Here is a 16,383-nt window from a genome sequence, read left to right as displayed (position 1 = left end):
GAATATATATATATATTTTTTCTGTTGGAGCAGACATTGATGTGCATTGAACCCTTTGCACTCGAAGATCTTTTAGCTGCAATTTGCAAATCATATTTGTTTAACGTCGCAAGATCTTGCGACAGTTCATTAAAGATTGGTTCTTTCAAACCGTTTCACTGCTTAGACATTTACGAGAGGCCTGTAGACCTGTTGTTCGGGGAAATCAATTTTTGACCAAGTGGTAGACACTAATGTCGCCTCTCAGTCGCCACTCGAGCGCAAAGGGTTAAACATGCATGATAGCAGCACCTTGAAATGATCTTGACCTCTAAAATTTTTAGTCAAATGCGAAACTTCCTCTTATTTTCGAAAATGTTTCTTCCTAAACTATGTATAAAAGTTTTCTCGCACGACCGTAGCTATAGAAGATAATTAGGTGGCCTATTTGACGTTGTACACGCTCCAGAACCGTTTTTATCATTTTTCCAAAAATAAGGGAATTATTCGAGGTATTGAATCGCAGCAAGTTGCGTTACATACTCATTGAAACTACTTATTAAAAGGTTGCATTGCAGCGTACAAATAGATTCAGTTTGAAAAGCAAGACATTTTTTCGTGGATCGAGCTGCACAGCGTGAAACTAGTAAAAGGTAAACAGAGATTGAGAACATCGTAATCCTCAAAAGCAGTCGCCTGAAACTTTTAGCATGCGCCATGTACCTGCCTACATTTCCCAGAATTACTTTCAATTCGAAATGAAAGGAGGAAATGCTCCTCCAACTTCGCAGCCTTTGGCTTTTGTACGCAAAGGATTTTCATTTATTTTTCGCCGACTTGCTGTGACAAATGCCTCTGGACACTTTTGCGCGAAGCTCGATGAAAATACGGCGCGCCAAGTGACAGCAATTTTTGAACAATGTTTACATCTGTTACGCGAAAAGTTACAAATTTTCTGATTACTACTAAACTCTGTGGTCGATGTAAAAGTTAAAGAAATAATTCGACCGCGTACAGTAGCATCTAGACTTATTTAAGTTTTCTTTTTCATTTTCATAAGTAAGTTACCATTTCGTTTAACAGAATCTGAAATAAATTTACGCGCAGTCTTAAAGGCTGCCGCTAACATCGATTACATTTCATTCGTTGAACTCTATCGTAACGAAACAACGAAAGCAAAATTAAGAAACAAACAGTTTCTATCCCTCAAAGCGTTTCGTTTTGAAGAGGCGAAAGTTTCGACAAACTTTCCGCGACTTTGTCTCATCCTTGCCCACATTTTGTCACGAACTCTGAATCGTAGAGAGCAGCTTTCTAGAGAAATCAATTCCAACGCCAGTTGTATACTCATGAACTTGCCGTAAAGGGAAATTAACGACGAGGAAACGATTCCAAAAATTTATTTCTCTATCGTACTTTCCCCCCCTTTTCCCGTTCGATTTCACACCGAATAAATTTTTAACGCCAGAAAACATCAATTTCACGTCCAAAATTCACGCACAAAGTCACGACAGAGGTGTGTGCGTGTTGGTGTTTGTTTGTTGAGAAGTAATCGAGCGATATCGATCAAATATCCCGCGATGCGGAACGCAGTTTACATTATGTATTACTTGTAGAGGCTGGCGTAATAGCGGCGAATGCACTTTAACAAAATATTTCCGAATCGTACTCGATAGCTTGGAATAAACAAAACGCGCGTTCTCACGTCGATTTTCCATTGTATCTTGATGCGAGCAGTAATGTTCTTAATGTGTTCAATAAAAGTTAAGTCGTAGACCTACCATTTAAAGTATAATTATAAGTGATAATGTTCCTTTCTCGACTGATTCTGAACAATAACGCATTTCTTTAGCCTGAATGACAATTTGTTCAGAGAACACCAGTTTTCAAGCCTAATTAGGTCACGTTGGACTAAGGGCGTGTAATATTAAAAATTAGTGAACTTTTGCCTCGACGACGTTGGAATTTGGGAATTTCTAGAGTACAGAAGAATCAATCTTCGGTAAATTTTCCCACTGATGAATGATACTTCTCGACCATTAGAAATTACGAAATGTAGAATTTGATTCCCCGATCTTTTCAACGGTAGAATTTGGGAACTGTGGAACTTGAGAATTTCTAGAGTTAGTAGAGTCAATCTTGGGGTACTGTAATGCCCGGTTTGCTCCAATTCCTCGAAACTAGGAGCAGATATTGGGGTATCGCTGAGTTAAAACACTTAGGGATCGTCGTTGCGTGAAACAGAACTTTATTTGACGGAGATTTTGACGATACGTGACGTGCGCGCAGTGAAATAGAGAATGAATGCGGAAATGGAGAAAATAGGGCTGTTTAAGGGTTCTGGGAAGATGGACTTTGGGGTGTGACTATGCAAGAGAGTTGGAAGGTGAAAAGAGTCCAGTATGAGTAACGGTGAAACTGGGTGACTAGTTGTGAATACAGATAAAACTGAGGACTAAGAATGAAAATATTTGAGGGTGTAACAGAACGATACAAGTCACTTATAAACACTTCTATTTTAACGTTCATCCAATTACGAACATTGAGCGGAGTTGAATAATCGTCGTTTGGATGAATGATTTGCAGTGGTTGAGAAATAAGATATGGACCATTTAGAAGTTCGTTGAAGCATTTTGTATTTTACAACGGATAGGAGAAAGAATTGGAAAGCGTAAAATAAGGTTTATTTTATTTACGCGAAGAAGCTCGTATTGTTTTACTTTTCAGAAGAAACTTCGATTTCGGTCGTATTTCAGTCTAGTCACGCGATCTACAAAGAAAAGTCTACCGTGTTTTCTGTTTCGAACCTTTTCGAGAAAGTTCCTTCCGTTCCTTTCCTACGTTTTTTCCAAATCTATACTTGAAATAGGTTGGTATTGAACTGTGACGTTGTAAATGTTACTATTTTGCGATTTGTAATAGTCTTCTAAGAGGGTTCATCACCCTGATGGGTTTAAAGAAAGAAGGAAGAGTTTGGGAATTTTTTTTACAAGGAATCATTAAACGAAAAGGTTCGGTTTTTGCTGGGGATACGAATCTAACTTTTAGTTTTTTTGCTCAATTTTTAAACAGTAAAAATGTTGTAAAATGGTGAAGTTGTTGCGAAACCTCTTCTGCTGGAATATCCATTGCTGGCAGCCATCGCTAGCAGGCCGGAACGGATAGCTTGAAATAAAAAATTCTAATTTTTTGAAAATTATCATTATTATAGAAACGGTGGCAGTTTGAAGAGGGAAAATATCTTTTTATCGGAAAAATCAAATTTAAACGTTTCTGAAAAATTAAATAATTCGGATATCAAATAAATCGTAAGCTACACTGTAGGTTATACGTTTTTATTTATGAATCAAAAAGAATTTTTTATTTGAAACGTTTCAACCCTTGCTTAGTAATCGATGTTATATCAGAACAGATTTCGCAATAACTCCGCCATTTTGTAACAGTTTCACCTTTTAAACATTGGAGAGGAAAGCTAGAAGATACAGTTATGTCCTCTGACAAAAATTGAAACTTTTCATTTAGTGGTTATCTGTGAAAAAAATTCCCAAACTTTACATACTTTTAGACGCCTCAGGGTGGTGTCCCTCCTTATGCTAATTTGAGCATGTACCTGTAGTCAGCGTAGTAAAAATATATATCTGGCCACTTTTTCTGATAATTATGACTTTTTAAAGGGGACATAGGTTTACGTAATTCAAAAATAAAAGATAGTTATTTAAGCCTTTTTCTCAGGTACTGCAAGGTAAACTTGAAAAGTACAATTAAAACGCAACGGTTTCTATTTAGGTGTATACTTGAATTGCACGTTTTGGGAGAAATGTAAAAACGTACAGTGCTGTTCGTATGTATTAGGACACCCGTTATGATCGTGTAGAAAGTATTTTAGTTAACTTGTTCGATTTATTAGTTTTATGGTAAACTTGTAATGACAAAGATGGTTGCTTCACATTTAGTAAGCCGATTTTAGTCAAATTTAGTAGATTTTCGCAGAATTCGATAGATTTTAGCAGTTTTCAAAAGATTTCAATAGATATTGGAGGAATACAGTAGATTTCAATCAAACTCAGCAGATTTCAGTAAAATTGAGTAGATCTCAGTAGAGCTCAGTGGATTCAATAGAATTCAGTAGATTTCAGTACTCTTCACATTCACCAAGTGTCCTAACACTTACGAACAAAATTGTACTGAAAATAATTATTAAGTATAACATTCAGATGAACTTCCATCTGAAATCTCGACTACTTCGTCAGCGAAAAACCTTCCAAACCAATGTTTGACAATCTTAAAACCCAATCACATCTAAACGAATGATCCTCCTCAAATACCCAACAAACCCACCTTCACACCAAAAAATTCAACATCATTTCTGCCATTAACTTCTCAATTCTTCGATACGTTTCATCAACAAGCATACACACTCCTCGCGATTCCTCTCCTCGAAAACTAATACGACCGCTATAATATCAAGTGGATGTTTCTCACATTCCTCTCTCTCTCTCTCTCAAATCTCTCTCTTTCGAGGTAGCAAAATCAACCCGCAGAGTTTCGTCCCTATTCGCGTGGCTCAGCAACGTCTACCTACTTCCGTATAGCCGGAAGCTAGAGTATGTAATAAGAGGTTTCATCCTGCAGCGACATGAAGAAGCAGCAAAAAGCTCCGCTCCCTGTTTTAATATGAATGACGTATACAGTTCAATTCCTCCGGGCTTTAATAGGTCGAATCGTCGATAATCCAAGTGAACGAAACGTCAGCGGAAAATACAAAAAAAAAAAGGGGGGTTGGTGGGAGATGGTATATGCACATCAGTTCGAGGAAAAGAGGAGAAAGCCACCGGAAGGAAGAACGGGTTGATGGGGGCGGAGGAGGGAAGAGGAGGGAATGATGGCGAAGAGAATGTTGATCGAGGGTATATGGTAAAAGGGCGGAGAGGAGGGAAGGTAGATGGATGACGGGAGAAGCGAGAAGAAAAATTGTATGCTAGTGTTTGAATGTTTGTTAGTGTAGCCGTGTGTCTCTATGTGCGCGCGTGCTTGTGTGTACGGTTAGGAAAGAGGAAGATAGAATGGGTTAGGATGGAGGAAGCGAGAGGAATTGTCATTCGGTGGAATTGCAATTTCTCGCTGACGCGTACTGTGCAACCTCCGGCGCGAGGAGTAAAAGCGGACTAATGATGCACACTAGACTTAATGCTCCGTTCCTGTTCTCATTTCCCACAAAGGTGCGAGCTGCCTGCGGGATGTCAGCCTAGAAGTAGTTCCGGAGGTAGTGCGACGTGGTCAGAAGGTGATTCTGCGCTGCCATTACGATCTCCAGAACGCTCCTCTTTACTCGCTCAAGTGGTACCGTGGCAGGTATGAGTTCTACCGTTACACACCCTCCGAGGAGCCGACCACAAAATTCTTCAACGTTACCGGGATCTACGTTGACGTAAGTGTCAATATTTTTTTTTCTTCTTCTTCTTCCCCTTCCTCTTCTTCTTCGTCGCGCTGCGTGCATTCCTGTGCACGTCGCACAGTGGAGTGTTTTATTTATGAAAAGCTGGCCAACGTGCAAACTTTCAAGCTCAAGAGGTTAGACGACACCTGAGGTTTGAGAAAATTGGATTTTTCTCCCTTTTTTGCTTGAATTGATCATTTGTACTTTTCGGCCGATTTCGTGAATTTCATTTTCTGGGGGAGAAAGAAATTTACGATGTTGGTGCCTTTATTCATCTTTTGGCTGTCCGAAAACGTTAATAGAGACTTGAAATGTGTGCAACATTCGGAGTTGTAAGTCCTTGCAAAAGTTTGGGGCCAATTTATACCAATGTTGAATCTGTTATTAATTATTTGTAGATTTGAGATTGATGTTGTGGAGATCTGTAGCAATTTACCTCGTTTCGATTGATTTGATTGACAAATAATTATTTAAAAAATTCTCAAGATTGTTAACTTTTGTCCCAAAAATGATACCATATTTTTGGCAGGTGGTGTATATTAAATTTGAATACACGGTGTATAATAAAAATTCAATATTCCACGTCTCAATTAATAACAACATGTGATTATTTGGAGAATAAGGGGAAGAGGAAATATCAAGGGGTTAGACCACCTCTGAGGTTTGAAGAAATCAAATTTTTCTATTATGTATTATTTTCAGTCTCAAGGGCTGGTTTAACCCCTTAATTAAAAACCAACAAAATGTGTTTTTTTTTCTTTCACTATTATTAAAACGAAGTATCACAACGGCCACTTTTGTGACGTCAGAATTTAGGCAGAAGAAGAAGTGTATATAAAAGGGATATTTGTTTATTTGGTCTTTCTGTTATTATTAAAATACAATTCTTATTCTTTTTAATTTTCTGCGAGTTAAAGCTGAAATTGGTGAATTCTTGTTTTCCTTTCTTACGTATTTAACTCTCGAATTGAGAGTTTGAATACGAAAATTTCGTAATAAAATAAATCATGTCAAAAATTGTCTCATCATTTCTAAGTAAATGCATTTGCCTCTATTAAAACTAGTCCAATAATTTTAGCCAACTTTTTCATACAAATACTGTAAATACTGTGCGCCATTTATGATTGGCAAAATGATTTATTGGTACAGTAGGTTTTTTATTCGAATAAATCGAGGACTGGTTATTGGAACATAAACATATTGATCGTACAGCTGAATGATAGCATAAACAATCACGGTATATATTATTTACAAAATCATTATAAATGAAAGATATTTTTATAAATTATTCATAAAAATGGAGAGCAATACAAAACGGGTGATTTATTATACGTTACACTGTATATACGTACATACAATTTTAATACGTAACGAAGTTTTCAAATCTATGAACTTGTTTATTTACATTTCAATATTTAAAGTTTTCGATAAAGTAATATACAGGGTGTCTGTTTTATCTCAATACAGCGAAATATCTTTTAAGGAAATGATGTTAGGAAAAAAATATTTTAACAAACGTCGTTTGGTATGGAGGGGGACGTTACGTGGTGTAAATATTTTTTTTTTGTAACTGGTATGATGGGGGAGATTTCAAAGTCAGTTTAAGTTTTTTAAATAGTATGCTATATTTTTTCATACATAATACGATAGTGTATGTCAAAACGAGTTCAACGAGCTGCCAACAAAGTCATTGCCTTTCATGGAAGGTCGTAAAATTGCGAAAAACCGGGAGCCGAATCACCATACGTTCCTCACTGTCGCGTGTCTGTTTTATCAAAGGAAATGACTTTGTTCACACCTCGTTGGTCTCGTCATAACATACACTATCATATTATGTATAAAAAAATATAGCATTCCATTTAAAAAAATTAAACTGACTTTGAAATCTTTCCCACCATACCCGGTACAAAAAAAATATTTATACCACATAATGTCTCCCTCTGTACCAAACAACTTTTGTTAAAACATTTTTTCCCTAACATCACTTCCTTGAAAGGTATTTCGCTGTATTGAGATAAAACAGACACCCTGTATATTGCTTTGAAATGCAAGATAAATCTTTTGGAACTGGTATTAATTAATTTGATATCAATACGCCTCGACTCTGTAACGAATTTTATTGATATTTTTGATTTCTGTTTTTTCAAACTTTTTTTTCAATATCTGTAATATTACGAAAAATTCAATAATATCATTCTTTGCTAATTTATTGTTGGAATTTTAGAATGTCCATATACGGTATGTAATATGTCACATAAAAAATGATTTGATAATAAATGCAGGTACAATGTATACGAGATTTTAATTAAAAAAAAAACATTTGTGCTGTGAGGTTGAATATTTAGTAAATAAAAAGGTAAACTGGTTACATAATATAGCAATTTTTCTAATTCGATTTTTTATACTCCGACAATATTTAAAATAGAGCTTATTGAATCACAATCTCCCCCCCCCCCTTTTTTTTTAAAGCAAAACGAGTTTTGTTTCCCAGTCAAGGTACTTCTCTTTTCGTCCCAAAATTGAAAAGCTCGGCAAAAGGGCGATTCGTTAAATTTTATATGATCGAACGCATAAAATACAATTCGAAATTCCTGCAATTACAACTTTAGTATTAAAGCTTTATACGTAGTTTCCAAAGTTGATGGTGTTTCCAAATGTAAGAACGCAAGAATTATTCTCTGCTACAGCTATTCCGTGCTCGTAACTTTCGCGTAGTATACAAAAGACTCGCAGATACAATGGTTTACTGGTGTTAAGTATGCAAAGCGTAGCGATCAAGCTATTGTACATTTACGATCAATTCAACAGAGATATCGGTTATTTAAAAACAGTCTAAAAATATGGAAATATGGCACAGTTCTCTATCTGTCTGCTGTTGTCAAATTTTCGTTACGCATCATATCCGATATTATTGTCGTTAAGTGTGTCGGGAAATTGTGCCAGACTACGTAGAAAACCTTTCGTAAGTTGATTAGATATGCTCCTACGCATTGGCCATTATTGAGTGCTTGGTAAATACAATGTGACGTTAGTTTGACGATTACGTGGGTTCATTAAAGTCAACGTTATCGAGTCTACTAAATATTCATCACAGATTTACAAATAAAAATCATAAGAATTTTGTATCGATAAATACGATTTGATACGACGAGACGTTGGATGTTAGCGTGTGAAATTCAAAATTGGCAACTTTCGTTGGAAAATGAGATAGGGCCATTAAATGAAGAATTCTTTCCCCGACAAACAATTTTTTTAACAAATAAAGTATTCCAGAATAAAGACACTAAAAGCAGCGTTCAAAGAACCTTTTCATTCAAAGACCAACGATTTGTATAAATTTGATATAATAAAGAAATATTTTTGTTTAAATGCATCATTTTTCGAAGAAGCACAATGTCGGTATCTGAAGTTTCATTCTGTAATAAAACGCGATGCTTCGTGTGCACCAACCTAATAAAGCACAGTCGATATCATTCAAAAACCGAGTAAAACAACCCTCCAAAAAAAAAATGAAAGAAAAGAGAAGTTCGAAATGCAAAACTGTTCCAGCGACATAAACGAATCAAGCAAAGCTCAATTTCCGATGTATTTTCGTATGGGGCTGGTATTCCACTACACCAGTCGTCAGAACAACAAGCAACAGTGGATGTTACGTAGCATTAGCCTTCCGGTTGGGTAGAAACGATCCAAATATGTGGTTTTATCACATCGTGCTGGCCGAGGCTCGTTAACATCATCCTTGACCGCTGTAATCGCCGTAAAACAGGCCGCTTTTATCATCGTTCGAACATTTCCATGCACGATTCCCGGCGGCGCAACGGTTCCACGCATTTCCGCAAACGAAGAGAACGCAGCGCGGTATCCATCCTGTGTGTGCATGCGTTTTGCGCGACTGAAAACAAGCTTATCTAGCCTCTCTGTTGTCCTTGTTGTTCTGTGTTTCGTGCACCGAACGAACGATCTGCGAACGCAGTAGGTACACGCCCTGCTTTTACGTTTATCGTCACGACGTATATATGCGTCTGTTCTATGCATGTCTACGGTAATCGAGAGTAATGTACAATGGTCGCGTCATATTCTGCGAAAACTGCGAACGAAAAACAGTGTTCAACGCCCTGGGCTCTGCGGTTGTAGTGGATGCGAATTCGGACGAACTGACATTCTGACGAACTCGTGTATGTACATATGTACATACGTCGAAACAATGAAATACAGTCGAGGACAGAAATATGTGGACACCCTTCGAAATGGAGTAACTTTTTTCAAATTTGGCCAAACGACTTGAGTTTCTTGAGAAGTTAGAGGAATTAGTTTACTGGACGACGTGTAGAACAAATTTGCGAAAAATTGCAATTTATGGAGATCGCGAGGAAAATTGCAAAGGTCGCTGTTTACAACTTTTTTGCCTGGGCTTGCAATGAAAATTTCAAATATACATTTTGTAGATCTACGCTACCGGCCAAAAGTTTGGAATCACCTGCCACCTTTCATCAATATTAAACCTGCTGCTAGTTTTTTATAGATTTGAAGTTTATCTCAATTGTACATTTATCAATTTATCTCATATCAATTGATTCGAACGATAAAAAATTCTCAAAGTCGTCGACCTTTTTCTGCAAATTTTTGTGTAAATTGCAATGCTCGGTGATTCCAAACTTTTGGCCGGTAGTGTATGTCTTCAAATTTTTTTTACACGTCATGTAGTAAACTAATAAACCTTCTGACGCATTCGAAAAGCTCAAGCTGTTTGATTTAATGTAGAAAAAAGCTATTCTACTTGGAAAGGTGTCCACGTATTCCTGTCCTTGATTGTATGCATGGAGATTTTTATGAGCGTATGTATTGCAGTCTATTTCGTTCCGTCGGAACGTCAATTCGACTGAACACGCATCCACTGTGACTACAGCTTACATCCGAAAGCCTCAATAATAAGAATTATCAGACTCTAAAGTTTTTGAAGGAAACCGAAATTTACAGTAAAATGTAACCACCACAAAAAGGAAAATAACAAGACCAAGAGAGGTCGATGCGACGTAAAACCCACATATAAAAAAAAATAAGAATTATTATACAATATTACTTCAAAAATTCCTCAATTTGGTAGTTGTAAACTCGTATAAATATTTTTAACGACAGAATGTAATAATTAGTGAAATAGTGAAATAATAATTTTCACTTCTGTATTTATAAGTTTCATCTCTTCTTCACTATTTACAATTTAATAAACAATACAAGAATCTTTGCAGAATTTTCATCTGTAATCTGTAGCGGTGTTTCTGTTTTGTATTGCTTCTAATAGCATTTGAAGTAATATTCTTCTTCCGGAGCATCAAGGAATTCGAATGAATCGCACTAACAATAATTTCTGGTACGAAAGAAGAAACGAACGATTATAGCGTTGAATCCGTAATACCAACTTAACGACGAGAAGAACGTCGAAGTCCTGTAACGAAGGCTTTTCTCTTCTCCACCTCTAGATCTCCACACTCACTTGTTAATATCTGTCGTGTTCATTGACACACATAAATTAACGCGAAGAAAAAACTCCGGCTCGTTTTTAAGCTTCGTTTCCTTCGTAATCGTTAAAAGCTCTGTCTCTTCCTCTTTAACCGTTGTCTCTTTCGCTCTCTCTGCAGGTATATCTTCTTGCTTCGTTATTTAAATCCCGCTAATTATGCATATTTTCCCTTTGCCCGTTCCGATAAAACGATCCACTGCCACTTTTCCCCTGGGAATGCTTCAGCTCCGCCTTCACTGCTATCTTGCTTCCGATGTCTCGCCTTTCGCGCTTGCTTCATCGAGCCAATTTACTCGAGTGTAGGGTAATTCCTGATAAGATGACGATTTTCTCGAGTGCTGCTCTCCACGCTGCCTGCTCGCCGATGAAACATTTAGTAAAAAAAAGAAGAAGAAGAAATCTACCCCTTGTGACAATGCGATCTGTACTTTTTCAACGTGTTATAAACGCGGAGCAAACGGTGAATTTTTCGTACATTTCGTAATCTGGGATTCGATTGTTCAACCCTTTCGCGATTAGTGGGTCGAACGTGTCTCGCTTGAGCGACTCAGAAATTGATCTTAGTATTCATTAGAGATACGACGATCGGTAGATGTGTAACAAATTAGAAAAGGAAATAATTTAACACCGAAAGGGTTAAGAGATATCGATTATTGCGCAACCGAAGATGGCCGTATGTGGAATTACCGAAATGAAATTTTACATTCCGAAGTGAAACGCGTAAGAAACACGCGGTATTGTGGGAAAATATTCGCGGATCTCTTAGATAACGAATATAAAACGCGAATTTACTGCGGTAATAATACATCCTGATAATAGTTTCTTCTTATAGACGGTGTAAAAATTTAGAGGTTAGATTGGTGGAATTTATGACATCAACGCGGCGGTAGTCTGCGTTAAAGTTTTATAGTTATTTCTTCGACTGTTGAAAACACGAAATTTGTTCGTTTAAAGTTTGTTTAAATAAAAAGGACCATCGATGCACTCCTGTTCGTAGGTATTAGGACAGTTAATGAATGGGAAGCGTACTGAAATCTATTTAAATGTACCAAAATGTACTGATATCTGCTGAATTCTGTTAAAATCTACTGTATTCTATTAATACCTATTGAAATCTTTTGAAACCTACGGAAATTTACTGAATTCTACTGAAGTCTACTATATTCTACTGAATTCCACTGAATTCTACTATAATCTACTTACTGAGTGTGAAGCAAGCCTCTTTGTCATTACAAATTTAATATAAAATGATTGGACACTCGAAAGTTTTTACAAAATTATTAAAATCTAATTTATTAATTAATTAGAATCTGGCGGGAAAATTTAATTTAAATCATATAATGCTTTCTAAATGGTACTTATAACGGGTGTCCTAATACTTATGAACGCCAGTGTATACGTTAGATCTGAACTTCGTGAAAGATCTCTATTGCAGATTTCGTGGGATTTAACCGTCAATGTTGGCCTTTGAAATGAATAATAAATATCGATTTCACGATATGCAACATACAAACAATGAAGTTGTTTATACAGTTGCATCTATTGTACTCGACGTTCCTTCTCTCATATTTGTAAATTCTAGTTATTATTTTTATTTCGTTTAATGCCAGAGGAATATACACCACCGGCCAAAAGTTTGTAATCACCTGCCGCTTTTCATCAATATTAAATCTGCTGCTAATTTTTTATAGATTTGAAGTTTATCTCAATTCGACATTTATCAATTTATCTCGTATCAATTGATTCGAACGATCAAAAATTCTCAAAGTCGCTGACTTTTTTCTGGAAATTGCAGCGCTCAGTGATTCCAAACTTTTGGCCGGTAGGTGCACATGTACGCATGTGTAATGGTACACGAAAATGTAACGACCTTCTGAAACATTATTTATTACCTTGTTGTTAACTTTTTGAAAGAACATCTTCCATCGAACAAAAATTATTTGACGAAGTTTGTTCTGCTCCAGTTCTGCAACGCTGTACTTCAGTGAAACAGACTTTTCGATCATTTAAAACATTTATTCTCTAAAAAGTCCAGTATTTATTTCGAGATTAGTGTTATAAATAATAAAATGTTAAAATTCAATTTGTACATTCCTCGAAAACTCTCACTTTTGTAATATTAGACGACAATATTTTCACCTTCAAAACTTACAAGAGAACGTGCAAACGTTAGAAGTATGAATAAAATGAGTAGAAGCAATTATTTCAATTAATTAGATAACGCGATCGATGTTGTTAATTCGACACATAAATTGCAATGGTGCAAATTGAATTCTCGCCCAGGTTGTAGTTCGCTTGAAATAATAACCTTTTGTTTAAACATACCAGTCATCCAATATCAGCTGACACTTGTAAGCAGAATCGTTAATAATCATTTAGGTATTAATAATCAGTAGGAATCGACTGATTCGTGCAACGATTTAGCGGAGATAGCGGACAAAGATTTGCTGTAATTAGATTAATATAATGATGATTTATGTCATTTTGTCGAAACGTGCATTATTGTTTGAATAATGTCCGAGGCTGGAAAATCGAATTATCACAACACTAATAAGTACGGAAATTAGTTACTAATTGATGTTAGTAACATGTATACCTGTTATAATGCCTGTACGTTTATTATCATTAATCCTACTGTACCAATACAAACTAAAGGCCAGTGTTAGTAGAACTGATAAACACAGTTTGAAATGTAATTTTTAAATTGTACAGATCAGTTCGATAAATTGTTCCATATCACCACTGAATAAACTGTACAGATCAAACAATATTAATCGTATCTGCGAAGCTCTTACTTCAAATTTTTAATCATTTTCTGTCCACAAAAGTTTCTTCTAACTATTAGTTACAAATATGTTTCTTTTCATAATCGTTACTTTATGTTGACTATTTTCTTTCTGATTTGTTATTGATAAAATATGATTTAATATATGTAGGTATGCACTAATTATTCTATTAGTAAATTTAGCACTCTTAGATGATTGACTGCTTAAATCGTACCTTAAAGGTTTGCAAGAAATGAATCTGTGTCAAACTTAGAAAAAGGTTAACTATGTTATAACAATTAATTTACGAAGAAATTACTGCGAAATGGAAAATAGAAAATGAAATATCTGAACTGGCACAATTTCCGCAACTCTCTCCTACCAAAATTTTTTCGAAATAAAATAAATATTCGACGATACGGTTTTTATACACGGTTCGGTAAATGAGTTTTTGTGCCTGTGAATTCTAGTATTAGTTTCCAATTATTAGCGCAATACTCTATCAGAAGTGAGATAAAAATATGACAACGAATTTTCGTATTTTCACAAAATAGAAGTAACGGAAACAATAACGCATCGAGAAATGAAAAACGAAAGGTCTTCCAATTATATCAGCACGATACTCGATCGCAAATAAGCTAAAAATATCAAAACCACGGTACGATTAACAATTTCCATATTTTCCCAAAATAAACACACTACACAAGCGTAATAAAGCATAAAGAAACGGGAGGCACAAACAGTCCTCGAAATAAGTTCACATTAGCACCATAACGTTATAATCAGTCGGGCGATATTTCAAAAGAACCGAAATTCTTTATTGCGCTCACGTTTCCCCCGTCTATTCAAAGAAACACACGCACACACAAAGCGACACCTTTTGTATAATACAAAAACACAAAGCGATGCACGCCGCTGTCTGTCAGTTCGGGCAAAGTATCTGTTTAATCCAGTGATTATAAAGCGTGTGTACGTTCTTTCATCTAGTTGACAACAGCGAGAAGAAGGTCAATGAACCGTATGCTCGTTTAATTTCGTACAGAATGGCAAAGAGACGCACGGATAAATACGCCCGTACCCGTGCGGAATTTAATTCGAATTATAACCGGTTCAGGTAAATCGAGTTATCGTTAATCGGTGAGAATCGCAGGTTGCGGATGGGTGGGAGATTGCGGGGAGATTCTAACGTCCTGGTGGCCGTGCGCGATAACGCGTGTCGCAGTGGTTGATGTTCATTTGCATTCACTTTGCACACACCTTGGTCGTTGCTCTGTTTCAGGCCGAGAACTCGAACAAGAGCCAGGTAACATTGCGAGACGTCGACTTCGCCCTCTCGGGTACGTTCAGTTGCGAAGTTACGGCGGACGCGCCGACCTTCTCCACAAGCCACGTCTCGAAGAATCTTACGGTAGTGTGTAAGTACATGCTTCATGACATTACACAGTATCGCCGGGAACTCGACGTATTCAGCATGCTCGTGTGCCTACCCTCTGACGCTCGTTGCTCACCACTCTATTTAGTCTCCTTTCCCTTCCGGCGCACGCGACTAGCGCGTGTACGGCATCATAAGTCGTTCTACAACTCCCTTGCCTGCAACCACCTCCTTCACGTATTCCCTTCGAAACTTTTTCAACCTTTATTATTTTCTCCCTTTAATACCTTAATTTCTGCTTTCGATTTGTTTCTCTTTCTTTTTTCTTTCAACTAACCTAAGTTAATCTAACTTTTATTCTTTACCTGTTTCACCCTTCGATATCGTAATTTGTGCTTCTAATTTCTTTTTTAGTAACCTAACCTAACTTTTATTATTGCCTTGTTGGATTCTGTAATACCTCAATTTGCGCTTCTTACTTTTTTTTTTTTTTTAGTAACCTAACCTAACTTTTATCATTGCTTCCTTTGATTCTTTAATACTTCAATTTGTGTTTCTAATTTTTCTTAACTAATCTAACCTAACTTTTATTAATCCCTTCTTTGATTCTTTAATACGTGAATTTGTGTTTCTAATATTTTTTAACTAACCTAACCTAACTTTTATTATTGCCTCCTTTGACTCTTTAATACCTCAATTTGTATTTCTAATTTTGTTTAACTAACCTAACCTAACTTTTATTACTTAATTGTTTGACTCGTTAATACCTTGATTTATGCTTCTAATCTTTCTTTCTTTTTATTATCCTCGTTTATTTGCTGTCTGTTATAAAATAACAATGAACAAATGATTTAAGTGTAATAGCATTAACATAGTGAATTATAGATATTTTGCACATCTTTACTTAATAATACGTACAGATGCAATAGAAGCGTTACAATTTGTGCTTCTAATGAAACCTAAATTTTTTCAGCAACAGGAACGGACTGTATTTGTGTGTAGATATGTATATTTAGGAATTATTATTAAAATGAGATTTATTTTTTCAAAGTAAAACAAAGATAAATGAAAAATTATAATAATATAATGATAGCTTTTGAAAACTAGTATATTTAATCTATAGTCTTATTTAAATGTTGTTAAAAATACCGAATATTTGTTATTAGGTAATCCGTTAATTGTTTATACGCACATTTATTGGAGTTCAATTTATGGATACAATGGATTTTGTGATTGAATTTCATTTTTCTGAGTGTTTAGTAAATTTCAATATGAAATACGAAATATCTGTAAAACTCCAGCCGGAACAGCA

The 16,383-nt window shown here is 35.9% G+C and overlaps 1 protein-coding gene across 1 annotated transcript in view; it reads left to right on the top strand.

Moving 5' to 3' along the window:
• The first annotated feature begins 4,861 nt into the window (after positions 1 to 4,861).
• LOC108578784 overlaps positions 4,862 to 16,383 on the top strand; it is a 136,231-nt gene continuing 124,709 nt past the window's right edge. Inside the window, exons 1-3 of the mRNA XM_017942179.1 lie at positions 4,862 to 4,886; positions 5,199 to 5,407; positions 14,979 to 15,114. Coding sequence (XP_017797668.1) covers positions 4,862 to 4,886; positions 5,199 to 5,407; positions 14,979 to 15,114 — 370 coding nt within the window. The remainder of the gene's footprint in view (positions 4,887 to 5,198; positions 5,408 to 14,978; positions 15,115 to 16,383) is intronic.

This window comes from Habropoda laboriosa, unplaced genomic scaffold, assembly GCF_001263275.1.
Source record: "Habropoda laboriosa isolate 0110345459 unplaced genomic scaffold, ASM126327v1 scaffold47, whole genome shotgun sequence".
In the NCBI taxonomy this organism is placed as follows: Eukaryota; Metazoa; Arthropoda; class Insecta; order Hymenoptera; family Apidae; genus Habropoda; species Habropoda laboriosa.
The sequence above is the reverse complement of the archived record's forward strand: the minus strand, read 5'-3'. Positions and strand labels throughout refer to the sequence as shown.